General features: G+C 36.1%; 3 protein-coding genes, 1 long non-coding RNA gene and 1 other non-coding gene across 7 annotated transcripts; 4 read left to right on the top strand and 1 right to left on the bottom strand.

Moving 5' to 3' along the window:
• The first annotated feature begins 399 nt into the window (after nt 1-399).
• Nucleotides 400-10773, top strand: LOC132640166 (probable sulfate transporter 4.2). Of its 2 annotated transcripts, none has more exons than XM_060356636.1 (17): nt 400-945; nt 2972-3020; nt 3433-3634; nt 4112-4280; nt 4906-4971; nt 5064-5171; nt 5750-5857; nt 5962-6027; nt 6434-6494; nt 6606-6733; nt 7308-7349; nt 8103-8219; nt 8895-8946; nt 9367-9505; nt 9664-9752; nt 9998-10074; nt 10190-10773. In XM_060356636.1, exons 1-17 carry the CDS (start codon nt 592-594, stop codon nt 10505-10507), a joined length of 2145 nt encoding a protein of 714 aa, XP_060212619.1. In that variant the 5' UTR covers nt 400-591; the 3' UTR covers nt 10508-10773. The 2 variants fall into 2 exon arrangements, with proteins under 2 accessions (XP_060212619.1, XP_060212620.1); XM_060356637.1 differs by lacking the exon at nt 400-945 and adding an exon at nt 1082-1645.
• A 565-nt stretch (nt 10774-11338) lies between these two features.
• LOC132642946 (U12 minor spliceosomal RNA) lies at nt 11339-11497 on the top strand. The gene has a single exon (XR_009583418.1). It is a non-coding gene; the product is annotated as a U12 minor spliceosomal RNA (small nuclear RNA).
• A 1475-nt stretch (nt 11498-12972) lies between these two features.
• LOC132640165 (uncharacterized) lies at nt 12973-15476 on the top strand. Its single transcript, XR_009582171.1, has 3 exons — nt 12973-13435; nt 14253-14319; nt 15232-15476. It is a non-coding gene; the product is annotated as an uncharacterized LOC132640165 (long non-coding RNA).
• Nucleotides 15477-19873: 4397 nt separating this feature from the next.
• On the top strand, nt 19874-22187 carry LOC132642200 (uncharacterized). Of its 2 annotated transcripts, none has more exons than XM_060359457.1 (3): nt 19874-20090; nt 20716-20815; nt 21425-22187. In XM_060359457.1, exons 1-3 carry the CDS (start codon nt 20058-20060, stop codon nt 21574-21576), a joined length of 285 nt encoding a protein of 94 aa, XP_060215440.1. In that variant the 5' UTR covers nt 19874-20057; the 3' UTR covers nt 21577-22187. The 2 variants fall into 2 exon arrangements, with proteins under 2 accessions (XP_060215440.1, XP_060215439.1); XM_060359456.1 differs by having other exon boundaries at nt 19899-20090; nt 20710-20815.
• A 1067-nt stretch (nt 22188-23254) lies between these two features.
• Nucleotides 23255-27637, bottom strand: LOC132640164 (glutathione S-transferase DHAR2-like). Its single transcript, XM_060356635.1, has 6 exons — nt 27481-27637; nt 25759-25849; nt 25512-25655; nt 24455-24572; nt 24208-24348; nt 23255-23550 (listed from the first exon to the last, which is right to left on the bottom strand). Exons 1-6 carry the CDS (start codon nt 27611-27613, stop codon nt 23464-23466), a joined length of 714 nt encoding a protein of 237 aa, XP_060212618.1. The 5' UTR covers nt 27614-27637; the 3' UTR covers nt 23255-23463.

The following is a 27637-nucleotide window of genomic DNA, read 5'->3' as shown; positions in this document are numbered from 1 at the left end:
TTTATTATATTAATGTTTACTACGAATACAAAGTCTGCACATTTTTTTTGACATTGTTTATTTTTTTAATATGGAATTTACTTTTTTTTTATATTGCTTGATTTTGTTAATATGAGATCCACTTTTTTTTTCCCGTGAATTTGAAGACGGTGAGTTTCACTTTTTTTATTTTTTTATTTTTTTTTATATTGGTTGGTTGGTGTTTAATATGGGATCACACTTTTTTTTTTTAAATGTTAGCTAATGTTTAGTTGGGCCCACACCTTTTTTTTTTATGAAAGTGCAAACCCATGCTTCTTAATAGTAGTAAAGTAAAGTAAAGTAAAAACAAGAAAGGAAGAAAGATAAAATAATAATAAAACAAAAACAAAACAGGAAAAAATAAGACTAAAACAGGGAATCTCATTCCTTAAATCAGATTTAGAATATCTTTAAAAAGTCTGCCTCTCCACAGTTCTCATGCGCCAAATTCAGTTATAGTTTTCCGCCAATCACCATTGCTACCCCGGTTGTCCCCACCTCCGTGCTCCGCCGTAAGCCGCCGTGCTCCGATTTTTCAAATGCTTTCATAATTAGCCACTTTTGCACAATATGGACAAAACTTACGCATCTCCGAGTTACCAAAACCTTACAGCAATAACAACAAACTCACCAAATTTCGCTGCTTCTTCTTCGTCATCTCCAACTTCAATCTCAACCGGTAATAGCCGCTCTGTGAAAATCATTCCGTTAGAACATCCTTCCGCCACGTCATCATCATCGTCTTCTTCATCGTCGCCGTCGGTTGTGGCGAAATGGATGGCGAGGATGAAAAGGATGACGTGGAAGGATTGGATTGAGTTGTTTTTTCCTTGCTATCGTTGGATGAGAACGTATAAAGTGAATGAGTACTTGCAACCTGATCTTATGGCTGGTATTACAGTTGGCATCATGCTCGTTCCTCAGGTACATATATACCTTATCATCAAATTATCCATTGAATTTAGTTTCGATGGACAGAGTTACCTGCTAGTTGAGTTGCGCGCAAGTCGATCTGAACTAATAAAAGAAAATTTAATCTCTGTGGATAGAGTTATCAGGTGTCTTTTTTGTTGTTGCTAATGGAGAAAAGAGAAAAAATTGATGTCTCTGTCTATTTTTAAAAATATTTACGTCACGTAACCTATACTTTGAATTTGTTACACACCTTTTTATTGACTTTATACAAGTTTTGATACATTTTCCATCAATCACTATTTCTTTTCTTTGACACCGTGCTCCGATCTTTCAAATGCTTTCATAATTAGCCACTTTGCACAATATGGACAAAACTTACGCATCTCCGAGTTGCCAAAACCTTACAACTATGACAACTAAATCACCAGATTTCGCTTCTTCTTCATCTTCATCTCCAATTTCAATCTCTACCGGTAATAGCCGGTCAGTGAAAATCATTCCGTTAGAACATCCTTCCGCCACGTCATCATCGCCATCGTCGCCGTCCGCTGTAGCGAAATGGAAGGCGAGGATTAAAAGGATGACGTGGAAGGATTGGATTGAGTTGTTTTTTCCTTGTTATCGTTGGATGAGAACGTATAAAGTGAATGAGTACTTGCAACCTGATCTTATGGCTGGTATTACAGTTGGCATCATGCTTGTTCCTCAGGTATATTATACTCCCTCCCTGTAAAAAAAAAAATGCCGGCTTTAACCTTTTGTTTTCTTCGGTTAAAAAAAGTGTCCACTTATTAAATCAACAAACAATTAGCATATGTTTTCAGATTTGCCCCTATTAAGTGTTATGTGATCAAATCTCAATGCCTATTTAATTAGAGGTAGTTTAGTCAATTTACTTTTTTTTTTTTGGAGTGAGTAGTTTAGGGGCGTGCAAATGGCTAGACGAACTCTTTTTTTGATCCAGAGGGAGTAATTTTTTTTTTTTCATTAGTTTGTCAAATTATCAATTGAATTATAGTAGAATTTAGTCTTTGTTGGACAGAGTTAGCAGGTACCTGTTGCGCAAGCTGTCTCGAACGGCAAACACCACGGTTATCAAAATAAAAAGAAATATTAGAATTTAGTCTTGGTGAACAGAGTTACCTCATACCAAAAATTAAAAAAATTAAAATATGCTTATGTCATCCCAATTTAAGTGTCTTACTTTTCTTTTTTGGTATATCCCAAAAAGAGTGCTTCTTTCTAAATTTAGTACAAGATCGGGGTTTACCCTGTGCGCACCCAAAGGGTAGCGGTTACGGGTTCTCTTATCATAAAAAAAAATTCATTGCAAGTTTATAACCACAAGATTCAATGGACATTTTAGTCTTGATGACGTTTCCTGGTACATGTTGCTGGTGGGAGGTGGCATGTATCTCGTGGAATTAGTCGACGTGCGCACAAGCTGGCTTGGACACCACGGTTATTTGTCAAATTATGAATTGAATTGTACAGAATGGTCATCTCTGTTACCTTATCCATTGCTGAGCTAAGTGGATGAAACAGTAAATGTATCCCTAGTCTTTGTAATAGGAGTAATAGGTTGTCTTTCAATCAGTAGTCAGTTCATACCTTTCTGTCTCCACTTTTCTTATATGTTCTTTTTCTCAATAATTTTGTAAACGAACGTCACAATTTATGATTGAATGGAGGTCTGGTTCCTGTTTTAACTTTTATGATTTTAACAGCATAATTGATGATGTGATAGAACTAGAGAGTAGAGACTGAAGCCCCTGCCGGGCCCCACTTATCCTCTATAGTTGTTTTTTTGTTGAGAATGAGCTTGTTGATACTAGAACCTTTTAGATTAATTACTCATATCAATTTGATGATTGGATAAAATGTCCTCACTGTTAGTCTTTAGCATTATATGAGCAATCATCTTATGCTAGACTGCTTGTCAAGTGTGTCTTTTTTGGAGGCACTTTTGGTCTTTCAATATGAATGAATGAATTATATGCATTTTCAGTTTTAACTGATTACGTTATGTGAACAGTCGATGTCCTACGCAAAGCTGGCCGGGCTTCAACCCATATATGGACTTTGTAAGTACACTATTGGAGCTTAAATTACTTATTTAGGTTTCTTTTTCTTCATTTTAATAGAGTGAAGCAGATACTATTCTCTATATGTTTCTCTAATTTAGTAAAGGGACCTTTGAATACTGATGCTGAAATTGAAATAAATCTCTATTCAAATATGGAGCTCTGGATTAGGTGCTAAGATTATTTTCCTTGTTCTGAAATAAGAAGGCAAAAATTTTCTCCTGTATGAAGGACTGTTTTCTTTGCTTCTTAATTTAGCATCCATATCTGAAAGAAAAATCTATGTGGATTAACTAATTGCCATGACCTTTCCAGAGTTCTTTTGAATGTCTAGTTGTTTATGAACCTTTGATTCCTAGCTGTGTCATTTGATTCTTAATTAGCTTTTCTAAATCTGAACTTTGCTAAACAGATTCTGGTTTCATCCCTATATTTGTCTACACCATATTTGGGTCATCTCGTCAGCTTGCAATTGGTCCAGTTGCATTGACGTCCCTTCTAGTCTCAAATGTCTTGAGCAGCATAGTTGAACCATCAGACGAGTTATACACGGAGCTCGCTATACTGTTAGCACTTATGGTTGGCATCTTGGAATGCACAATGGGGCTATTACGGTATTTTTTCTTTAAGCTTTGGTTCTTTCTTATGATAAACTTTGAATTATCTAGATTGTCATACTCTCTTGTGGTCACGGTGAGGTTCCATGTCTATCATCTCTTATATACACACAAAAAATGATAGCTTTTAGGAGAATTTATTCACCATGCCCCAGCTCAACTGATTGAAACCATTCATAACAAAGGGGATTATAAGATAGACCATGCTTAAGACTGAGCTCGACCTACTACTTCCTAAGAGGTGTATGATGCAAATATTACCGTCCGTGGAAGACTTGGAAACTTGTTGCTTAGCATTTAAAGAGTTGATAATGATTGCTAATAATGTGCCTTTTAATGTTTCCTTGGGCTCTGATGAGCTTCGTATTATTCCTTGATTGGTTCTCTTTCGAACCGGGTGAAGATTCTGCATCTTGGTTTTGTTTCTGACTGAATTTGTTAAAAGTCTCATTCCCAGTTTCAATTCCTCTCTAGGCTTGGATGGCTCATACGGTTCATCAGCCACTCTGTCATTTCTGGTTTTACAACTGCCTCTGCTTTTGTCATTGCCTTGTCCCAAGCAAAGTATTTCTTGGGCTATGAAATAGAACGGAGTAGCAAAATACTACCTCTAATCAAAAGTATAATTTCTGGAGCAGATAAGGTACTTTCCAGAATTAACATTTGCAGGTTACTCCCTCTTTATGTGTGCTAAGAGAAACTTAAATGTAAGTAATTTAGGGCGAAGTTTGCAGACTGGAAATTTGATTTCTTTCTTTTGGGTGTTGGACATACTATTCACTGACGGCTTGAACTTGCATGAGACTAATTTTCTCTGCAATATCAGATGTACCTGTCTACTTAGCTTTTATGATTGTTTTGCAAAACCTTAATGTTGGGGTGGATTTTTGGTTTTAGTCAAAGGTTATCATATTATATAAATGGGGAATATTCTACAATACTGTCTTGAAGAGCCATATTTCTCAATCATGTAGAGATAAAGGACATTCATTGAAAGAACTGGTACATGAAGGTAATATAAGTTAGTCAGGGGTAAGTGCTGAATGTCGTCAAAGAGGATTTTGAATCTTCTTATTGGAGACTTGGAAGCTGCTGCTTTAAAACAGGCAGTTCCAAGTAAACAAAATTTCCTTATTGCCTTTCCATAGTAGATTTTGAAAAGGCAAGAAAATTTCGGTGCGTTGTTGTAAGTCATTCAGTTAATTCTTTGTTTAATTGCTAGAAGATATTTTTGTTGTTTCAAAGGCTAATTCTACTTTCTTTTGTAGTTCTCGTGGCCTCCTTTTGTTATGGGCTCGCTGACGCTAGCTATTCTTCTGACCATGAAGCACTTGGTAGAAGCTTACCAGCATTTTCATGTGTATTATTATATACTTTTTTGTCGGTAATATGAAGGTTTTATGTGCTTTGAATTTTTTCTCTTTAGGGAAAAACAAGGAAGTACTTGAGGTTTCTGCGTGCAGCTGGTCCCCTCACAGCTGTTGTTCTGGGTACAACTTTTGTGAAAATCTATCATCCACCTTCAATTTCGTTGGTAAGAACGACATAAATTAAGCTCAAGCTGAACTTCAGGGATTGAATTTAAGATTAGCCTAAAAAACATTACATGGTGACCTAGTCCAAGAACACCGTAATGTTGAACTTCAGTTATATTTGTCACTTTTTTCCTTGCATGGGACTGGGAAGATAAAGTTAGTTCTAATTACCTACAGGGTCAGCAAGATCAAAATGGCGATGTTAACCACTTTGGCTTATTCCATTGGAGCATTACCTTAGATCTACACATGTCAATATGCCTGTTTACATACTTTTGTCAGTTTCACTTTAATAACAATGTTCTCGACTTCACATGCACTATTGTGAATGCTCTAGTCAGCTAACACGTTGTCTTAATACGGTATTATCTTCGTTAGAGCCGTAGATATGACTGAATATTAGGATCGGTGCTTGCTCTGTGTTCATAGGATTTTGGTGGAAATACTGAACCTACATCACAGAAAAGATTGTTGCACTGTAGTTCTTGTTCAAAACATTCTACTGATTTATTACTCTACATAATGGAGTCAACAGACTTGTTATCACGATAGTAAAGATGTTTATACGATGGTTTAGGTGGGAGATATACCTCAGGGGCTACCGAAGTTTTCTGTACCAAAGCAATTCGGCCATGTAAAGTCTTTGATACCTACTACAGTTCTTATTACTGGTGTGGCTATCCTGGTAAGTAAGAATTTAATCACTCACTGTAACTTTGTCCTTTTCTATTTCTTCTTTTGGCTAGACTATCCGTTTGTGATAGGTGATACCAGTTTCCAACACTATAGGAATCAGTGGGGATAGCTAAGGCACTGGCAGCAAAGAATGGATATGAGTTGGATTCAAATCAAGAGGTGTGTGACTTTTGATGATCTCGCAAGAACTGCTATTCATATCTATGGTCTTTTGTGAGATTGAACAAGATTTATTGTTTAATGTATAAGAGTTAAGTGAAGTGATATGTTCTGAACCATATATTTGTAATTTGGATAGTTTACCATTTAGATATTCATATTTAGGATATATTACCTTTTTCTTTTCTCCCTTAATTCCATTATTTAGCCAAATGTTTTTCTAAAGCTTCTGATTACGAGCTAGTTCTTGACCTATTTCCACTCAAATTAAAATAAACATTATCCGGTTACTCATATTTCGTTCTTCTCCTCCTTCTATCTGTTGCTGTATATCAACCACAATAAGGCTCATGCTCTTAATCAGAACATTTCGTACTAAACTTTTGTGGTTCTGTTATTGTAACAGTTATTTGGTCTTGGTGTGGCCAACATTTGTGGCTCATTCTTTTCAATTTACCCTACGACAGGTGAGTTTGGAATATTATGTGTGGCTTGATCAATTTCATATTTGTATCTTTTCAAAATTTCTCCCAGCTGGTTTCTGACAAAGTTCCTCTTTACCTAATGTGTGCTGTCAGGGTCTTTTTCTAGATCAGCAGTAAATCATGAAAGTGGAGCAAAAACTGGCTTATCAGGGCTTGTTATGGGGATTATAATGGCATGTGCTCTATTATTCATGACTCCTGTATTTGAATACATACCTCAGGTAAAGGAATTAGTTTGAAGGTGTAAAGTTATCACATGACTGTCGGTAACTTGATTGCTTTCAACTATCACACATTTAGAGCTGTGTTTTCAGTCTTTTAGTCTCTATCTTGGCCCAATTTGTAATGTATGCTATGGGATATAATCATTGTTATGACGAGGGAGGATAACCTATTGGGGGTTTTGAGTCCCAATGGAGCAAAATGGGGACAGGGCCACTTTCGGGCTCCTGTGTGGGGGGTGGGGTTTTGAGGGTGGAGTTTATCATGTCCAGGCAAAAAAAGAAGAGAATAGTCATCTTTTGATCTGTTTATAATACTCATATTTTTCAAGTGCATTTCTGTATTAATGATCTAGGAAGTTGGATACTGTAGATCTTTTCACTATTGCATGCTCCTAGGTCTTTTATTATTGCATGCTTGCAATCTGTGTTCAACATTTGACAATTTACTGTCTTAGTTATGATATTTTAAAGTCTTCCATTGCTCACTGCATTTGACAATTTATGTCTTAGTTATGATATTTTAAAGTCTTCCATTGCTCACTGTTTTTGTTTATTTGTATTGCTGTGGCAGTGTGCTTTGGCTGCGATTGTGATATCTGCTGTAATTGGACTGGTATGTATGCCATCGTCTACCTGGAATTGATATGTTTCATTTTATATTGTGAAGGTTACCATTCTTTTTATGAACTTCTCCATATGACGGATATAGTTTTTAGTTGAAGTTAACAACATCAACAAATCTTAACAAAATACATCAGCAACTACTATATCACGCTTCATTTGGGTTTATCATGGCATAGTTCCCTGATTTGTCTAGTTGGCTTGCTTGGATTTTCATATTATGTGCTTAAAAGGGTTGGTGTCAAATCACTGACCAGCAAGGGAAGAACATCTGGCATCTTTACCTTTTTTTTCACTAAGGCAATAGTAAGTTATAGGAGCATTTTCCAGTTCATTGTTTTATTGTCCTGACACTCTGTTGATATCTTCCCCGGGAATTATTGCTTTATGATCAGGTAATATCGACTATCGAGTCATAGAGTAAAACATGGAAGCTGGAGAGAAAGAAATACTCTTTCAGCTGTGAAGGATCATTTGAGGATTTGCATCTATAATATCTTGAACCAGCTCTTAGTTATGATTTGCCTATTTGCCTACAAACTTCTTTGCTTATTTCTTAATTATTTTAACTAAGCACACCACATTCCTGTATAATATGCACCACCTTGAAGCATCATGGATGAAATTCTGGTTTAGGTGCTGACTGTTTTATGATCAATTAAGACCACATTATGCATTTGTACATATAAACGAACTTTCACTGCAGCAAATATCGTATTCATGTTCCCATTTTTTCTCCTTTCAGGTGGATTACAATGAGGCTAAATTTTTGTGGCGTGTCGACAAGAAAGATTTTCTGTTATGGACTATTACTTGCATGACAACCTTGCTTCTAGGCATAGAGATTGGTGTCCTTGTTGGGGTTAGTTTTTATCTATGATCAGACCTAAATATATTTTAAATTTCATTCTAGATGTTGTGCATAGAAGGGGAGCCTTGGCGTAACTGGTAAAGTTGCTGCCATGTGACCTATTCGAGCTGTGGAAACAGCCTCTTGCAGATATGCAGGGTAAGGCTACGTACAATAGACCCTTATGGTGTGGCCCTTCTCCGGACCCCGCGCATAACGGGAGATTAGTGCACTGGCTGCCCTTTTTTTTTTTTTTTTTTTTTTTTCTGGATGTTGTGCATTACTAAAGTTTTTTCATACACTAGAAATTGAGAACTATCTGTCCTGTTCAGCCAACTGTTTGTTGCTACGAACTTTGCCTGCATGCTAGTTACATAATTTTACGGTGCTCTTTAGTACAATTATTTAGCAGGAAATGCTTGAAGTTAAATTCATTGATCATTGAAATGTTTTGCATTATTTGCTTGAAGTCCAATGCCTTGTTTGTTTTGAAATTTCACAAAATGGAAGTGACAAAAAAGCCTGTTGCTATGATTCTATAACCAGAAAAAGGACCCGATGATATGTAATGAAGATGTTAATAGAGGGCCAATATACTGGCTGATAACTTTTGTATTCGAAAAATATATTTATGATCTCAAGGATAACCTCAGCTTGCTGATTATTTTTGGTCTCATTTGTTCACAGGTTGGCGTGTCACTTGCTTTTGTTATTCATGAATCAGCGAATCCACATATTGGTGAGTTACTGCAATTGCCCCTATCCTGAAATTGAATTATTGATAAAAAAAATTAAATTAAATTAATAATAGTTTGTTGCCAGCACAATTCTTAAGCTTTTCATATCACTATCCTGTAATTGAATCATTGACTTCGTATTACCAGTGTTATTCTTTGGTGCCTCCCCATGTCCTCTAAATACTCGGTCCAAGCTGATCTTTTATCTGTTTGTTTTTATCACGCCTCTTTCATATATTTCATTTTCTTGGTGACACTTCAGTCCTTACAAGCATTTCTTTTGCCGTAGTTGTTTACTCCTTAGTTTCCAAGATAATTAAGTATTTGATGTTTAAACCGCAGACGCTAAGTTCTTTTTTTTTGGTTTCTTCCGGTCAATGCCTTGTAATTAATGTAATTTTGATGAAATGAATTGCTTTCAGCTGTCTTGGGGCGTCTTCCTGGAACTACTATTTACAGAAATACTCAACAATACCCCGAAGCATATACATACAACGGGATTGTGATTGTTCGAATTGATGCGCCTATATACTTTGCCAACACAAGTTACATAAAAGACAGGTGAGAACACGTCTTTTTACTTTATTTTTCCAAAAGGACAGCAAGTTTTTCCCTTAAATTCGGCATTTCTGAAGCATTATTACTAAACTGTTAAGCCCTACTATTTTCAGCAAATCATATCCCACATTTCACTTTGACCTCTTTTATTTCTTTAACAGGTTACGGGATTATGAAATTGAAAAGGAAGAATCTACAGGTCGGGGACCAGAAGTTTCAAGAATTCATTTTGTGATCCTTGAAATGGCCCGTAAGTCTCCATAAGTTTGCACATTTTCTAGTTAGGCAGTATCTGAACGACAAAATTATGCTGAATTTACCATGCCTATTTCCTTTTCTATGCTTTAGTAGCACTAAAGCTTCTTCTGTCTCTTACAGTTTAATTTCCAGTATTTGATGTGAAAACTGAAGAAAAGTATACTGCTTTAAGAATTGAGCATACTACGTCTACCATTTGTTTCTTCATACTAATCACAACTCACGTGTTTATTCCAGCTGTTACGTATATAGACTCCAGTGCTGTTCAAGCTCTGAAAGAGCTCCATCAGGAATATAAATCACGAGACATTCAGGTTGAGAATGTCTCTCTTTTGCTAAGACTGTACAATTGTGCATCCCAAATTCTATATCCTAGAGTAATATTAACTTACGTTCCAGCTCACAATAACATCTGTTGTTGCATTGCAGCTAGCCATTTCCAACCCCAACCGTGAAGTGCTGCTAACCCTGGCTAAAGCTGGTGTGATTGATCTGATTGGCAAGGAGTGGTACTTTGTCCGAGTTCATGACGCTGTTCAAATTTGTCTTCAGCATGTTCAGAGGTTAACTGAATTTCCAAAGGCACAAGACTTTTTGGCAGAAAACAAACCAAGCTTGTTCCAGAGGCTCGTCAACCAGAGGAAAGACGATTTTTTTCAACCTGAACTCGAATCTGGTGTCCGCGAATCTCTTCTTTCCAAGGATACCAACCCTCAACTAGAGCCACTCTTGTCAAAAAAGCCTTGATGAGGACACTGCTTCCAAGATGTATCAACATGTATGTCATATCATGTATTCCATTTTTTCCCCCTACTTTGGGTTGATTGATTGATTGATTGTTATTAGCTTAGCCTCCCATTTGAACAGAGAGAAAGCTATTCATCATATGTAATTAAGTGTCATTTGTATCTTTTTCCTGGCTGATATGCATTATTCCTCAAGTTTGTAATCAGATGCAAGTACAAATTCGGACATCATAGTGGAAATACAAGAAAAGCATTTTGTTGATATCATTTCAATTTGCATGGCAAACATTAATATTGTACAATCGAATGCCTAGACATGTAAAGCAGCCCTTTCAAGCACACAAGGGTATGTTTGGCACGGAGGAAAATATTTATTTCCCATGTTTTGGTTGGTCAATTTTTTTAAATAACTACTTGTCTGTTCCCTTTTACTTGTCTATTATTTTAAAAATAAATTCACTTTTACTTGTCTACTTTAGCATATCAATAGAAAGATAATTTTTTTTTTGTTTACCCTTAACATTAATTACTCATTTCTAAATCATTTTCCAAATATAATACACCAACTAATATGAGTATCATGGTAAAATACATACTTAATTTATTAATCCTTAAGGGACATACAAAATCAAAAGTGGATAAGTAAAAGTGAACAGAGACAATATATATACAGTAATTTTTTTTTCTAATTAAAAAACCAAAAAGAAAAAGATAAAAGACTCTCGAAAGTCGGTGAACCAAAGCACATATTTCTGAGTCCCACATCGAGGAGTTACATATTATGACTGATATGTGACTAGTATAAACTGATAGTAAGTGTCAACAAAGAAACTTGCCTTAAACTAATGAGTAAGGAAAACAAAGCGTACGGTGAGAACCGGACGCAGCGCTAGCGAAACACTTAAGTGGCGCAAGAATTTATGGAGGGGCAATAGGCTGGCCAAGTGTTGACGCTGCCTACTTTTGCAGAACTCACTTGTGCGGGCCTCCCAGCCCACCCCCAATTCTTAGTTCTAAATCTTTTCTTTAATTCAGCAATTTCTATTGAGAGTTATTGTTGTGTGTTCGAAGGTAACCCACATCTGAGTCAAGGGAAGAACAAACTTATGCCTTGGATTTGTGATGTAGGTCGGATGACTAATTTTAGGGAAATTCTATCTGTTTTTAAGTAAATTGTGGGGCACTTTTTTAACAGTATTGAAAACCCGTAGGTTCTGATTCTGGGCTTGATTTGTCTCCGAGAAAAGGACAAAAATGGTACCTTAACTATGATAGTAGGTTCAAAATAATTCCTTAACTATGCACTTAACGATTTTAGTCCTTTAAGTTCGTTACAAGTTAACAAAAACGGTCCCTTAACTATGCATTTAACGGTTTTGGTCCTTTAAGTTTGCCATAAGTTGACAGTTTTAGTCTCGACGAAATATTCACCGAACTCTATTTGTTAGATTTGACGAGAACTATGAAAAAAAGGGAAAACTTAGTGAGAACTCTAGATCGGTCAAATAACTCGGGACAAAACCGACGGACGTTAGTCGGTTATAGGAAAAAATTGAGAAAAAACCTACAGACTTGATAATGTCAAAAAATAGTGTCTCAGAGCACAAAGACCGACGGATTCTGTCGATTAACATCGAGGGAGTCCATTCGCTAAGTAAAATACACTAGATTCGTTTTTACTGAAAATTAGAGAAAACTAAATACTTCTACTGTACTGATTCTTTTTTTTTTTTAAATAGTTTCCGCGCATTTTTCCTCAAAAATAACCGATGGACTTCCGTTGGTTTTCGTAAAAAACAATAATTTTTTTTTTAAAAAAAATAGTGTCCCTCGATTTTATCCATCTGTTTCCGTCCATCGTTTTTTTTCGCTTGTTTTTTGTAGTGACAACTTTTTTAGTTTCTGCTATTTCTAATTTATTTCTAAAGTCTAGTGTATTTTATTTAGTCGATGGATTCCCTCAGTTTTAATCGATAGAGTCTGTCGATCTTTGTGTTTTGAGACACCATTTTTTGACATTATCAAACCGTTAAGTGCATACTTAAGGGACTATTTTTAACCAACCCTCATAGTTAAGGGACCATTTTGTCAACTTATGACAAACTTAAAGGACCAAAACCGTTAAGTGCATAGTTAAGGGACTATTTTGAACCTACTCTCATAGTTAAGGGATCATTTTTGTTAACTTGTAACAAACTTAAAGGACTAAAACCGTTAAGTGCATAGTTAAGGGACTATTTTGAACCTACTATCATAGTTAAGGGACCATTTTTGTCCTTTTCTCATTTGTCTCCCGTATCATTTAATAACAAGAACTGTTACTCCCTCCGTCCCAATTGTTATATCCCATATTTTTATATGTCGAGCTATTCGCAAGAGAATCGACTCAAGTTAAAGATGAGATCATTTTCGGGCTCGAAATAGAATTTTTTCTTTTATTTCCGATCTCTATTGGAAAATGAATTGTTTATAAATTTTACTTGGTGTAAAAATATTAATGGAAGTTGGGATTAATTTACCATGATTAGATTATTAAGTGGGGATTAAAAATTTAATTAGTCATTAAACAAGTCACTAGTGCACTAAGTGGGCCCCACCAAGACATGTGACCAAATTTAATTGGCTCAAGCCTTGAGTGGGACACTTGTCACTCTTAGGGGCTGCCTATATAAGGAAAAATCTGATGTTTAAGTGTTCATTTTATCATCTTCAACATTACAAGAAAAGAGAAAAACCTAGAGATAGAGAAGGGGGGCTCACGGCCATGGTGAAAAAAATCCATGTTCACCAAGCTTGGTCCAATTAATTTTTCCATGGTGTTGTAAATCAAATGGAGGTCTTTGGGAACATGAATTGGTCCTTGAGAGCAGCAAGAATGGTCTTTAATTGAAGCCATTAAATTCAGCAAATTAAGGAGCAACTTGCTAAGGTAAGAGTTGATTATTTTTCCATATGTTTTAGGACGAATTTGCTTGTGTTGTGGATGGTTTGAATGTGTTATGGTGAGTATAAATGAATGAAAATCATGAAATTATGTATCTTGATATTGAAGCATGGTTGAAGCCACGAAATTATGTAGCTTGATGTTGAAACATAGTTGTAACTTGGTAACATGAATTGTACGAATGTTGGAATGTTGTTGAAATGTTGTTGAATGGCGTAGGGGCTGTTTTAATTGAAATTTGCTGAACTGATTTGAGTTAATATTTTGGTTGTTGTAATCATGGATTATGTGATGAGAATGAAGGAATTTAATGGTTAAAGTTGGAGTAAAAAAATTGTTGTGAGTTGATGTAAGAATTATAGAGACAATAATGTGATTTACTTGCATATGAATGGATGATGTGGTGTCGTGTGGCTGCTGTTGTATTTCCCTGAAATTTGCTGGAAATATTGTGTAACTTGTTTGGAATGTCCTTGGACATTGTTAGTATGGGTTCGGGTTAGTATGTGAATATATAAGCGTCGATTTTGGCTTGAACGTAAGTAGTTGAATTGAATTTATGTAAGTTGTTGAATAATGGAAAAGAAAGCTATTATTGTTGTTTTGTCTTTCGGATTGGTTGTTGATGTTGTTAGGTTGGTTGTTGTTGTTGTTGTTGGTTGATATGGCCGAATCAAATTCTCAGGGTAGCCTATTTACAGGGGAAATGCTGCCCAAATTTCTGTAGAATTAAGGGCGAATTTGGAATTTAATGCCCAAAAAGTCTTTAGCTAATGTTTAGCATTTTATGGCTTGTTTGTAGACCTTGGGCAGCCCGAATCATAGGTTGGATTTAGCTTGAGTTTGGATCGTATTGGAGAGCGTTTGAGGTATGTAAAGTAATCTTCCTTCTTCGGCATGCCTTAGTTAAAATAGGCTATGATATAAGCCTCGAGGAAACTCTATTCTCACAATCCGAGCATGTTTATGAATCGCATTTGTTCTTTGGCATCCTTGCCTTGTCATGGCAAAACGTTGATCCTTATGTTCTTGGAATCCATAATTTGTAAAGATTACATGAAAGCTGATTTTTGTTTTAAAGTTCATTCTTTAGCGATTCCAAGACTTCAAACGCCCATAATTTCCTCAGAAAAGCTCGGATTGCTTTGAAATTTTCGTAGGAGTTTGTATGATATAAAATGAGTATGTTTTTCATAGGCGGGCTCAGTTCGGGTCTATACTCGTCCGTGGGTCCCGCGACGCCCTTTTTGAAATTCGACAACTTTGAAACAAAAAGTGATAATTTTTATTCTGATTTCGAATATGACTATTTTACTTATCCTTCAGATTTATAATAATTATTTTATGCATATGATTCCTCACTACTCCGCTCGTGCCTACTGTGATATCGTTCACCGGTTCCCGGGCCGGTTCTGTTGTCGTGCGCTTTGTGATACATTCCGGTGTTATGCTGTGATTATGGTTCACCGTGCTCCTCGCTCGAGGGCCGGGTTCCACTTATGTTTGGCGTTATGCTGTGTTGTGATGTGTGACGGGGATTCGGAGATTTGAAACTTTCTGGTGTTATGCTGTGTTGTGGCGCCATCGACAGGCGGGCGACCACATTTTCCAGTGCCCTATGCATAAATTTATACTTTGGAAATAAACATTTTGATATGTATTATTTTCTATATATCTGATTCGATTATTATTCAGATTTATTTCTGTACCATCTGCTTTGCATACTCAGTACATATTTCGTATTGACCCCCTTCTCCGGGGGCTGCGTTTCATGCCCGCAGGTACAGACGCACAGCCTGGTGATCCACCTGTTTAGGACACCCTTTCTGCTATTCGGAGTGCTCCTCTCTTTCCGGAGCTTATACTTTTGGTATATATATTTATTAGTGCATTTGTATATATTCGTTCATGGGTACGGCGGGGCCCTGTCCCGTCATACGATTCTGTCGGTCTGTTTAGAGGTCTGTGGACATGTTTGTGGGTTAGGGTCTTTCTGTATGGATGTATGTACATGTCGTTTGGGCGATCCCATACGCCGAGGCGGCCGGTCCGCATATGTTGTTCGGGCGATCCTATACGCCGAGGCGGCCGGTCCGCATATGTTTATATATTGCTTGGTTAGCCCTGTGTGGCTTTTGTTGGTATTTTCTGCGTGCAGGGTATATTGGATAGTCCGTAAAACAAAGGAAACTCTGCCGAAATTTTTCTGGAAATTACCTAAATTTGAAATAAAGCCTTGTCGGCTTCCGCCATATACTAGAATGAGTTGATAGAATTTGAGATAATATTTGATAGATGGGTTCGGGTGCCTAGATCGGGCACTAGTCACGGCCTACGGGGTTGGGTCGTGACACCAATTTTATAGCACGGGGTTTAACAAAGAAAGTACTCCTTAGCACAGGGTTTAACAAAGAAAGTGCTCTTGCGTTCCAATTAAGTGTCTTATTTTTTTTTTGGTTGTTAAGTGTCTTACTTTTCTTTTTTGATTGTCCAAGATTGTCTTTTCTTTGTCCTACATCACAAGTTTATAATCACAAGATTCAAATGACATTTTAGTACATTATACACATCTTTAATTCAGGATCACAAGATTCAAAAGTATTTATTTCTTAAAGTCCGTGTCTAGTCAAAACTAAGACACTTAAATTGATACGGAAGGAGTAAGATTTTTGAAACTTATGGTTTAAAACAAGTGATAAGTATTGTGTGGTTGTAAATCATTTCATTAAAGGGTAAAAAGGAAAGTTTTAAGTTAAATTATTTTTAAATATATAAATGTATCATTTTTTTTTTACAAACTAAAAAGAAAAGTATATCACATGAAGTGGGACAGAGGGAGTACTTGATTCGAGAACAAATTGCTACTTGATTCGAGAACTGTTGTGAGCTAAAAGCAAATCTAAGGTTGTTCGGAGCGACTAGAAGTTATTATCTCAGAAAATAACTTTTATTTTTTATTCTAATTTCCTTCAACCACTTTATGATATAATAACTGTTAGTTGAGTGGCCATACAGAAATCAACTCTTTGCTTTTGTTGGACTAGTGACCACGGACAAAGCTAAAACGCTATCCCAAAGCCAATAGAAGAAACAAATAAACGACTTCTTTTAAAACTTGTGATTTTAAATATGTTATATCACATTTATGAGACTATAAAATTTGTGGTTTTAAACATGTCACCACATTTGTGTGACCATAAAATCAACCCATTAGAAATAAAATGAGAAGTTTACATGTTGGATCCGGCTCCAGCTCTGGCCTTCAATTGATGTTTAATGAGAGGACTCTGTTTCCCCATTTATCTTGTGTCTCACTTGATGTTCAGTGAGAGGCCCCTATTTCCTCATTTATCTGGTGGCCCTATGTTAAAGACTTAAAAGACTTCAGCAATTGCTCAAAATGAGTGTCGCAGGTGCCTTAATGCCTATATTTGTCCAGATATAACTGGCCATGTTTGTTTATCTGGGATAATTGACTGGTTTATCATGTAAAGTAGCCTACAAATGTTTAAGTAATTAAATCTTACGTTCTACATTATGTACCAGAAGTTGCAAGAGTTCTTGATCTTGGAGAGGTCCTTCTTCGCAGTTCCAAGTCAGGAATTTGAGTAAGGGGATCCAAAAAAATGTAAAACTATCACACCTATATCAAGGGGATTCACTAGTTTTTACAATATATATAAAAAATATTTTTACTCTTTTTACACAATGAAATTAAATTTTCGAACCCCTTTCACTAAAGGTAACTACGTGCCTGCTTCTCCCCACTTTTCTAGGACACAGGTGAGATTACCCATCGTGTTGTCATTAGAGGCGGATATGGGATCTGAATTTTATAAGTTCCTACAGTAATCTTAAATTAATTTAGAATATTAACTAGGTTCACAATTAATAATTTAGTGACTTTTCTAATACACAGACAGGATATGAGCAAAAGTTGCTGTGTTCCTATGAGCCCGTAAGTTAACCTCTGGATCCACCCCTTCCTGCCTTAGGGCCATGTTGACTACTGCTTGCAGACAATAGAGCACCTGTCCCGTCTGAAAGGTAGGTGTTCAGTATGTCCCTTGCTTGGTTACTTCTTTAGTAGGACGGAGGTACCATTTCTCACGTGTTTTCCTAGAAATGCGGGACTCTTCCAATGAAGTTGTCAATTGACAACTCAACTACTGTTAGATCTTTATTGCACGTGACACTAAATTTAGAATAAACAGGTAGTTTGGGAGATTGTTCACCACTTAGTAAATGCATGTTGGTACTATATTAAACAGCAAACTTGTTGCACCTCAGTCTTGAGGTATACTAGCAAGGGCAGAGCCAGGGACGCAAGGCGTTTATGTCTGAATTATGTTTTATGTATATATGGTAGATGTTGAATTTCTTTGGCTTCTTGGCCTGTTTTTTTTTTTTTTTTTTTTTCTTTCATTTTGGATCCTCTTAGTGAAAATCTTGACTGTGTGGTAGCCTATTCCTTTCTTGACTATGTACCGTGTATAGACTTGAGGCTTATTCTGCAATGTTGAATTTGATGAAACATACATATCATGCAAGAGCCAAATACAACTTAGTCCCTCTATCTTCTTACTGGCTTGTCTTCTTGTGCTTGTTACATGATGAAAAGGGGAACCCTCAATCCTAGGGTAAGTTTACTCAGATCTTAACTATATGAATAGAAAAAAACGTTTGATGAAATATCTTAGAGTAAAGAATTAATATTTTCTTCATAGAATGTGAAGTTGCTTTGCTAGTTAGTACAATGTGTTATTGTGAACTATTTGCCTCAATTATGTCAAGCAGACATTGGATGACGGTTCAGCAAGAAGGAAAATGAACAATTGTGTCAAAATGATGTGAAAAATGATAGAAATAGTCCACATCAGTTTCTTAGTTTGTATCTTTCCAGTTGGGATCAAACCATGTTCTATGTCCTGTGGCAGATCCAAAGTGTAACCCATGGATTCACGGAAATCTAGTAGCTTTTGCCCAAATCCACTAAATATCTATAAATATTTGATTGTGAATCCAGTTATTATTGTATATTAACTCAACCTTGCCGTAAGGAATCCATAAACATCAAATCCTGGATTCGCCTCTATCTATGCCCATTTCATAAGCTGTATTTTTATGTGATTGCCGTTAGCTATGATTTCAAGGTTGGACTATGGCGGAGGCATACTCGAGATCTAGAGTATTTGTGTTCAGAATGAGTGTGATCTTATTATATGTGCATTTTAAACAATTTCTTGCATATGCATACATAGTTTGGACATAAAACAGTATATTTAGTTGAAATGTTGAACCTACACAACTCGCTCTTGATATGCAGTGCTTAGGCTTTCATTTCAAGTAGAAGCTGATAATAAAGGGGCAGTGCATTCTTTGATCCATATGCTTAGGTCTCTCAAGCAAGCAATTTACCATTCAAAGGTCTTTAAGAAGGCTCACTTGAATGAAAAAGAGAGGAGTCAGCCAAAATAGGAAAAGCTAGAAATTGCAACACTAACCTCCCCATTGCATCACCTTTCTATAGTGAAAAGGGTGGGTGGGGCTGGGGAGACTGAAAGCAACTTGTAAAGCATGACAAGACAATAGGGTGAGCCTTGAAGACTTACACAAGCTTACAAATTATGTGGGTCATAGAGTAATTTGCGCTCGAAATGCTAAAGTATCGCTAAAGTTGTTACCTATAGGTTATGAGTTCGAACTGTGGAATCAGTCACTGATGCTGGCATCATGGTAGGTTGTCTACATTACATCCCTTTGGGGTGTGACTTTTCCCTGAACCCTGCATGAACTCGGGATGCTTCGTGCACCGTACTGCAATTTATATGTTCTTTTTCCGTGATAACTTATTGAACTAATCCTATTCTTTTTTGAAAATGATAACAAAGTGCTAGTCGGCTCGATGAAGATACATCATGCTAAACCTGTAAACTAAACACAACATCAGAAAACAAAAAACTAGTGAGTTATGAATGTACCTGTAACATAACTGATCAATCAGCCACATGTTTACAGCCGACAATAGCTGAGTAGATAATTTGCTACTATAGCGGCATGCTTTCTAGTGTCCTCGATTCGTCCACTGAATAACTTATATACACTGATAGTAAAGAATTTTTACATTATTACTGTATGTTAACCTATTGTAGCACTGAATAACTTATATACACTGATAGTAAAGAATTTTTACATTATTACTGTATGTTAACCTATTATAGCAGGTTGCCAGTCTTATTTTTTCCAGTTATTAATGTCACTTTTTGTGGACAGTTCCTGAATTTTTAAACTGTTGTCCACCTTCAGGTTATTTCTCAATAGCTGACAAAATCATCAAGTGGGGGCTGCTGCCTATGACAATCCTAAAAGACAAAGAAATGGTCATTCACAAATCTACTCTAATCCTCTCTCCACCAATTATCATTCATCTCTCACGTGGGACTCTTCATTCTTGGCCCTACAACTACACTACACTTCGATTTTTGTACACTACATAATTTTATTCCACTACATTAACTCAGCTCATGATCTTTTATCATAAACTACAATTAATCTAACATAATATTTTCTTGAACTTGCTTTTGTGAAGATCAGATACTAAACTATCATGGGAGATTCCCCTGCTTCTTACATATACATGGTAACTAAACAAGGATAGCATAAATTTTCTTAGAGCGGGCAGTCTTTCTATCTTTTTGGGTTTCATGTACAAGGCAATTTTAGATTGAGATGCATTGATCTTCGTGCTTTTTATTTTTTTTTAAATTTTTGATCACTCACCAGTAATCATCAACTTCTCATCATGATACCTCAAAGAACTTACAAGGGTCTTTTTTTTCACTTCTTTATTCTATATTTCAAGGAGAGCCACCTTGGAGCAACAGTAAAGTTGTCTCCGTGTGATCAGTCGGTCGGTTCGAGCCGTAGAATCATTCTTTGATGGTTGCGTCTGTGTGACATATAGGTCACGGGTTCGAGGCGTAGAATCAGCCACTGATGGTTGCATCTATGTAACCTATATGTCATGGGAGCCGTAGAATCAGGCACTAATGGCTGAATCCGGGTAGGCTGCCTGCATCACACCCCTAGGGTGCAGCTCTTTCCCGGATCCTATGTGAACGTAGAATACTTCGTGCAGTGAGCTGTCCTTTTTCTTGATTCTGTATTTGAAATTTGGGAACCCTTTTTTTTTTTGGGGGGGGGATTATTTTGCTGTTTTTGTTCCTATTGTGTACTAACCTCATTATCCTTGATGTTAGGTGCAGCACCTGATAGAGAAGTGCCTAACTTTCCACATGACAAAAGAGGAGTGCATGGAGGCGCTTTCCAAGCATGCAAATATCAAACCTATCATCACTGTTACTGGTTAGCGCTGTGATTTTTTATTGGATTTAACTAAATATTATTAAACTATCAGTGTATTTTAACTTGTTGTAATAGGTAACCTGCCCTAATTTTCAGGTAATTAATCCCACTCATTATGTATTGCTATGTTGCTCGGGCTCTTCAAAAATACCGCCAGGTGTGCATTAGATCCTCCAAAAGCTATGCATTTTTGAAGGATCCCACACGTGCGGCGGTATTTTTGGAGGAACCGAGCAACATAGATGGACAGTTACCTATAGTTTCCTTTTAGATAACCTAATATAGTGTGTTAAAGTGAACCCTTTTTTCCATTTGATGTGAGCTCATGCCGGTTCTACTGCTATTCCTATTCAGGCATGCACAAATTATCACTATGAGGGACTTTGAAACCATAAGCTAAGAGTAGTTTTTACAGTTATAAGAATGGAAAGCTTTTTAAGAGTAGTGTTTAACTGAAGTTCTGCAGAAAGCTTTTGAAGCCTTCTATTACAAAAGTTTTGATGATTAAGCTTCAAATACTTAACCCCTTCAACTTAGTAGAAGAATATTAACTTATTAACTGCTCATAATGAGGTTGCTATAGGTCATTTGATACTGATTATTTTGCAGTGTGGAATGAGTTAGAGAAAGAGAACAGGGAGTTCTTCGAAGCATACTCTCAATCACATAACAAAGATCACGCGACAGAGGCAGAGGCAAGTACAATGATTCAGAAATTGATGTTGGATCAATATCATACTAAAGATTCAAAGAACGAATAACATATAATCGTACAAACGACGTTTATATACCCTTTGAGTTCTCTGTTGGGGCGCGTGCATTGTTGCCGGTGTTGGCAATATTAAAGAAATTACATTCAAGCAAGCAAATATGTCATGGTTTGAGGAGCCTATCTGTCACGTATAGACCTTTAAGGCATGGTAGCCTAAGCATCGAGGTGAAGTCCGGACCTAAAAGATGTCTTATGAGCCATAAATCCTATTGTATTCATTATAGTCGTCACATGCTGGCAAACTCAAAGGCAATTGGTAATTGAAGTACTAATATGTCTCTGCATAGGGAAAACTATGCAGGTAGCTATGGTGTTAGGAACTCTTCAAAAATGCCTTTGGGTGCATGTCGAACCCTCCAAAAGTAGTACATTTTTGGAGGATTAGACATGGGATAACATTTTTGGAGAATCCGAGCAACACAAGTAGGTTGTAGTACTCTGTGGTCCCTTATTCAAATGTTCACTATACTATATGCTTATTGAATCAGCTCCCAAATCCTAAGTTGAGTATATATATTTTATGAAAATAGTACTAGCAACTAGCAAGTTGGTGTTAATAAGCCAAAATCTTAAGGATGTGTCATGGCTCTGTTTTGGAAATTTTTTGTTTCATCTGTGAAGTGTTGCCTAGTGAATTTGGGCCTTTAGCTGTCTTGTAGTGTTGTACAAAATTGTTCATGTGACATGTGATTTTCTTGTTATTTAGCAATTAATGAAATGTAACATGGTGGGGCCTACATGTTCATTTTCATGTTACAATCGTGCGCCTTATGGAGTATGAACTTATAATAGATGCAACTCTGTATGGTAAAAAGTCTATCCTGCATTGATCAAGTTTTACACCGGTTGTCAATCAATCTACTAATACCCTCCATTTCAGGCTTAGAACAGCCCTCACCTCAATCCTACACTTCGACAACTAGTTATATCATTATACGCATTCACCTTGACAAGCTAAACCTACCGAACTCCAGGTTATTACCGCTCTCACCCAGACAAAGTTAAATGGAGTGATATGATTAGTGATGATTCATATTGTCCACTCCAACTAATTTAATTGGTTTGAGGCATAATTGTACTTGTAACTTCTAATAAAACCGATGATTCTTTACCTCTTTCTACCTCATGGTTAGATGAGACTAGTCATGGGATAGGGCTTGTGCAGCTAAGGTTAAAGCGGGGAGGGATCAAATCCGGGTTTTGGATGAGGTTTGGGGTGGGGGAATGAGGATGGGCAGTAGGGATCTTTTTTCACTCATATCAGGTAAGATCTGCGTACATATTACCCTCTCCAGACCTCACCTGTGTGATTTCATGGTTATGTTGTTGTATCGATGAAGTGTGGCCTACCGATCAATAAGGAGGGTGACTCTACGGACTACTTGAGGTGAACGCAAACTAACTATACACCACCTTATAAGAAAAGCTATAACATTAAGCAACATTGACGACTCCAGGGCCGAGGTCTTCAAGTTCCCAGAAATGAACAATAAATTGAGAACATGTGGAAGACTTCTCTAATTCGAAACTTTTCGATACTCTACATTAAGCATGCATATTATGGGACCTTTATTCTTTTCTCCATGATCTTATTACCTCTTTTTAACTAAACTAAATTATGAGTGAAAAAGCTTTAGCATAGTGTCAGTTACTAGGGGGAAAAAAGGGATCAACAACCAACATACTTCATTAACTAATACATAATTTTAGAACATGGCTCATTTATTAGTAGACATAAAGGAGTAGTACAAGGATGATCGATCCACAGACCACATTGAACGATTTCTAAGATCTTAGTATAGATTACATTCATAATGCTGCACCCTCAAACTGCTTAATACCCGGAGGCAAAACACCATTATAGTTTCGAGTCAGTTCATGCATTAACCTTTGGAGCCCACCCTGCGATGACATACTTTTCTTCAGCCTTGGTTTTCTTGAAAGACTCTCGCTCGAAGAGCAACTGCAGAAGGAGAACAAAAAAAATGTCAACTCTTGCACCACTTTATAGCAAAGGCATTTTGACATAGAGAATACGCAATCATAATATCAGCTATGTTTCTTGGACCCTCCAAAATTGCTGTCGCACCTGTGTCAGATCCTCAAAAAATGCACTACCTTTGGAGGATCTGACATGTATGCGCTGACATTAATGTTGAAGAGTCCGGGCAACATAGATTACCAGCAGCTAAACATGAAAATTTTTGTTGTTTTCGTAAAAGAATTACACACTATCAAGACACTCAACATAGGAGGAAACAAGAAATTCAACAATTGCCAAGTTTCGTACCATACTTAAAATTTAAGCTTTACTTTGAATTAGGAATGTTGTTGAAAGTAAATTCTCAAGCGAGTAGAGTTTTAAGACCACCATAAAAAAGTAAGAGCGACTCTACTCTACTGTAGGAAAACGAATACCATCTGTTGGACAGAGACATACAAAGAAATGTCAGGTATCAGTCAAACAGTCATACTCATTATAATTCTCTACTTCTGTCGTAACAGTAACAATATGCTTAATAATATCAAAATCATCTCTACTTCGGCACAAGAAATGTTCTCAATACCCACATAAAAGCAGATACCGAGTGCGCACACACACAGAGAAAAGAGAGTATACCTTAATGTAGTTACGCACGTGACTCAAGCTTTCAGGGACACTCCACTTCTTGAAGTGGCCAAGAGCCACCTCAAGATGGTACAGTTTTGGAGCCAAGCTCATATCAACTGAACAAATATTCTGCCCATTGACATATGGTCCCTGATGAAATTCACAACCAATAGAAGTTAACATCATGGTAAATATAAGAGACGCATACTTAAGTTAACAAATCAGATAGTTCAATTAAAAAAAAAAAAAAACATACATGAGCCTTGAGATGCTCTTCCAAAGCTTTTAATTCATCAAGCAAAGCCTGCTCGGTACCATCACTAGCATCCTTGCTCTTCAGAAATGAGACAAAGGTAGGAAATATTTTCGAGCCCCTGCAATCCCAAACAAGTTAGAAAAATGATATTCCACCCGTCGACATCAATGAAATAAAATCAGTCTAGAGAAAGACAATCATGTAAAAGGAAACACTCAGCAGATAAACAAAATAATTACTCCTTCGTTCCATATTGAATGTCCGTTTTCACTTGGCATATTAAAATGTTAATCTAAAGGTGAAACATATGAAGCAAAATGGTAACCTTTTTGCTTCTGCAAACAGGAGAAATGTCGTATGTATTCAGTAACGAGATATTAAAATACACGTGGAGTTCGGTTCAAAAGATTGAAGAAGAGTTTCTGCAGAACTACTTTTAGATTGTTGTAACAACTGTTTTCGACAAATGGCCAGAAAGAAAAAAAATATTCTTTTTGGTTGCAAAACTCCTAAAAATTCTAAGCCAAATTCCACCTAAGACATTTGAGATGGACTAAAACAAAACATGTGGTTCAATTTGGAACACAGGAAATACAGGGTTTTGCATGATCTAAAGAAACACAAGCCACAAAATTGAACAGAACCATCATAAAGCTCATATAAATGTAGCTTACATAAGTGCAGAAACCTAAGACGAATTCACAAATCACAACTTACTTCACCCCAAAAAGAATAAAAGGGTGGGTAAGTGAAGAGCAGAAAACTTTCTGCAGAATTCTGAAGGAAAAATGTCATGTTAAGTAATTGGAAACAGCAACTCTGTAAAAAAGTTTCCACCTTTTATTTCAACATGGAGTTCGAGAAAACGTTAGAAAATTGTTGTCTTCTTTTATTTAAATAACCCGTGCTACATATAACATGAAGTTTCAATTTATAAGTAAGACCTAAAACACTAAAATCAAAGCAAATTCAGAGATGCATCCAATAAAACAAGCAGAGAAATATGGTCAGTTAGAAACTAATATAAACACATGGAAAAAACAAGAAGAGAACATACACAGAGGCAAATTCAGAGGGAGCAACGAGAGAGGGAGTTGGGTATTTCTCTTCAATAAGTCCAACAATAACATCAGAATCTGGAATCCATTTGTCACCAAAATTGATCACTGGAACTTTCCCTTCTGGGTTCACTTCCAAGAACCTAAACCCACAATCCCATAACAAAATTTTCAGTCTCAGAAAGTTTAAAAAAAAAAAAAAATGTAAACTTTGAAACAAAAAACATAAATTTGCTTCAAATTTACCATTTGGGCTTGTCACTGACATTGATCAAGTGTATCTTGTAAGGGACTTTCTTTTCCTCCAATGTCAGAAGTACCCTTTGGCTAAATGGACCTTAATATCACAAAACCATCACAAATTCAGAAAAATTCAAACCAACCCATGAAAATTTGCCAGAAAAGAAACACACACTAAAACAAGGATATAGATCATAAAGAGCAAAAGTACAATCTTTAGAAGTACCCTGTAGCTAAATAGACCTTAGAATCACAAACCCATCAAAAATTCAGAAAAATTAAAAACAAAATGAAAATTTGCTCCAAAAACAAAACACACACACTAAAACAAGGGTATAAATCTTAAAGAGCAAAAAGTTACAGTCTTTAAAAGTACCCTTTAGCTAAATGGACCTTAGAATCAAGAAACCATCACATACTAAAACCACAAACCCATAAAAACTTGCTAAAAAGGGAACACACACACTAAATCAAGGGTATAAATCTTAGAGAACAACATATTATAGTCTCAGATATACCCTTTGGCTAAATGAACCTTAGAATCACAAATTCAGAAAAATCCAAACCAAACCTATGAAATTTTTCCCCAAAACAACAACTCTCACATACACAAAAACTAAAACAATGGTATATCTAAATTCTATAGAGCAAATGATTACAGTCTTTAGAAGTACCCTATAGCTAAATGAACTTTAGAATCACAAATTCAGAAAAATTAAAACCAAACCCATCAAAATTTGGACAAAACACAAAAACACACAAAAAAAAGGTTATAAATATATCACAAAAGATAAAAAAGTTTAGAGTCTTTAGAAGTACCCTTTCGTTAAATGTACCTTAGAATCACAAACCCATCTCTAATTAAGAAAAATTCAAACCAAACCCATGAAAGAGCCTGTTTGGATGGGCTTATGGCTTTAAGCTGAAAACAGCTTATAAGTCAAAAAAAATAAGTTGGGGTAACCCAACTTATTTTTTTTGGCTTATAAGTTGTTTTCAGCTTATAAGCTGTTTTAGATAAGTTAAGTCAAATTGACTCAATTATTTTTTTGAGCTTATTTTAAATACAAAATGACTTTAAGCTGGTCAGCCAAACACTCAAAAAAGCTAAAAACAGCTTATAAGCCAACTTATAAGCCAATCCAAACGGGCTCAAAATTTGCACAAAACACACAAAAGGGTATGCATATATATCTCAAAAGAGCAAAAAGTTACAGTCTTTAGAAGTACCCTTTAGCTAAATGTACCTTAGAATCAAGAAACCATCACAAATTCAGAAAAATTCAAACCAAACTCATCAAAAATTACACATAAACACACTGAAACAAGGTTATAAATCTTTATAAAGCAAGATATTACAGTCTTTAGAAGTACCCTTTAGCTAAATGGACCTTAAAATCAAGAAACCATCACAACTTCATATAAATCAAAAAAAAATTCAAACCAACACATGAAAATTTGTCCCAAAAAAAAAAAGTAAACAATGGTATAAATCTTAGAGAGCAAGTACCCTTTGGCCAAATGTACATTAAAAAATTCAAACCAACACATGAAAATTTGTCCCAAAAAAAAAAAAAAAAAGTAAACAATGGTATAAATCTTAGAGAGCAAGTACCCTTTGGCCAAATGTACCTTAAAAAAATCAAACCAAGACATGAAAATTTACCCAAAATACAACACAAAAAAAAAAAGGTATAGATAAATCTTGAAAAGGGAAAGAGAAATTACAGTCTCCAAGGACATTAGGTGCACCAACAGCAGCCTTAACACAAACTTCAACAGCCATAGATGAACAGTTGTAACTTTGTACTAGTATAGTAACAAGTACTAGAGTGATCTGAAGAAAATAATAACAACTCATAAAATAACACTCTCTATAAATCTA

The sequence above is a fragment of the Lycium barbarum genome, chromosome 5 (assembly GCF_019175385.1).
Source record: "Lycium barbarum isolate Lr01 chromosome 5, ASM1917538v2, whole genome shotgun sequence".
NCBI classification, from domain to species: Eukaryota; Viridiplantae; Streptophyta; class Magnoliopsida; order Solanales; family Solanaceae; genus Lycium; species Lycium barbarum.
The sequence above is the reverse complement of the archived record's forward strand: the minus strand, read 5'-3'. Positions and strand labels throughout refer to the sequence as shown.

What these genes read in the sequence shown, in the direction of transcription:
- LOC132640166 (XM_060356636.1), top strand. Translation starts at nt 592, where the DNA reads ATGGACAAAACTTACGCATCTCCGAGTTACCAAAACCTTACAGCAATA. An exon ending in TTCTGACCATGAAGCACTTG is followed by an intron (nt 4,972 to 5,063) that starts GTAGAAGCTTAC and finishes TTTTCTCTTTAG; the next exon opens with GGAAAAACAAGGAAGTACTT. An exon ending in TGTGATCCTTGAAATGGCCC is followed by an intron (nt 9,753 to 9,997) that starts GTAAGTCTCCAT and finishes TGTTTATTCCAG; the next exon opens with CTGTTACGTATATAGACTCC.
- LOC132642200 (XM_060359456.1), top strand. Translation starts at nt 20,058, where the DNA reads ATGGGAGATTCCCCTGCTTCTTACATATACATG. An exon ending in CTGCTTCTTACATATACATG is followed by an intron (nt 20,091 to 20,709) that starts GTAACTAAACAA and finishes CCTTGATGTTAG; the next exon opens with GTGCAGCACCTGATAGAGAA. An exon ending in ACCTATCATCACTGTTACTG is followed by an intron (nt 20,816 to 21,424) that starts GTTAGCGCTGTG and finishes ATTATTTTGCAG; the next exon opens with TGTGGAATGAGTTAGAGAAA.
- LOC132640164 (XM_060356635.1), bottom strand. Translation starts at nt 27,613, where the DNA reads ATGAGTTGTTATTATTTTCTTCAGATCACTCTAGTACTTGTTACTATA. An exon ending in ACCTAATGTCCTTGGAGACT is followed by an intron (nt 25,850 to 27,480) that starts GTAATTTCTCTT and finishes TGTGATATTAAG; the next exon opens with GTCCATTTAGCCAAAGGGTA. An exon ending in GTCAGTGACAAGCCCAAATG is followed by an intron (nt 25,656 to 25,758) that starts GTAAATTTGAAG and finishes TTGTGGGTTTAG; the next exon opens with GTTCTTGGAAGTGAACCCAG.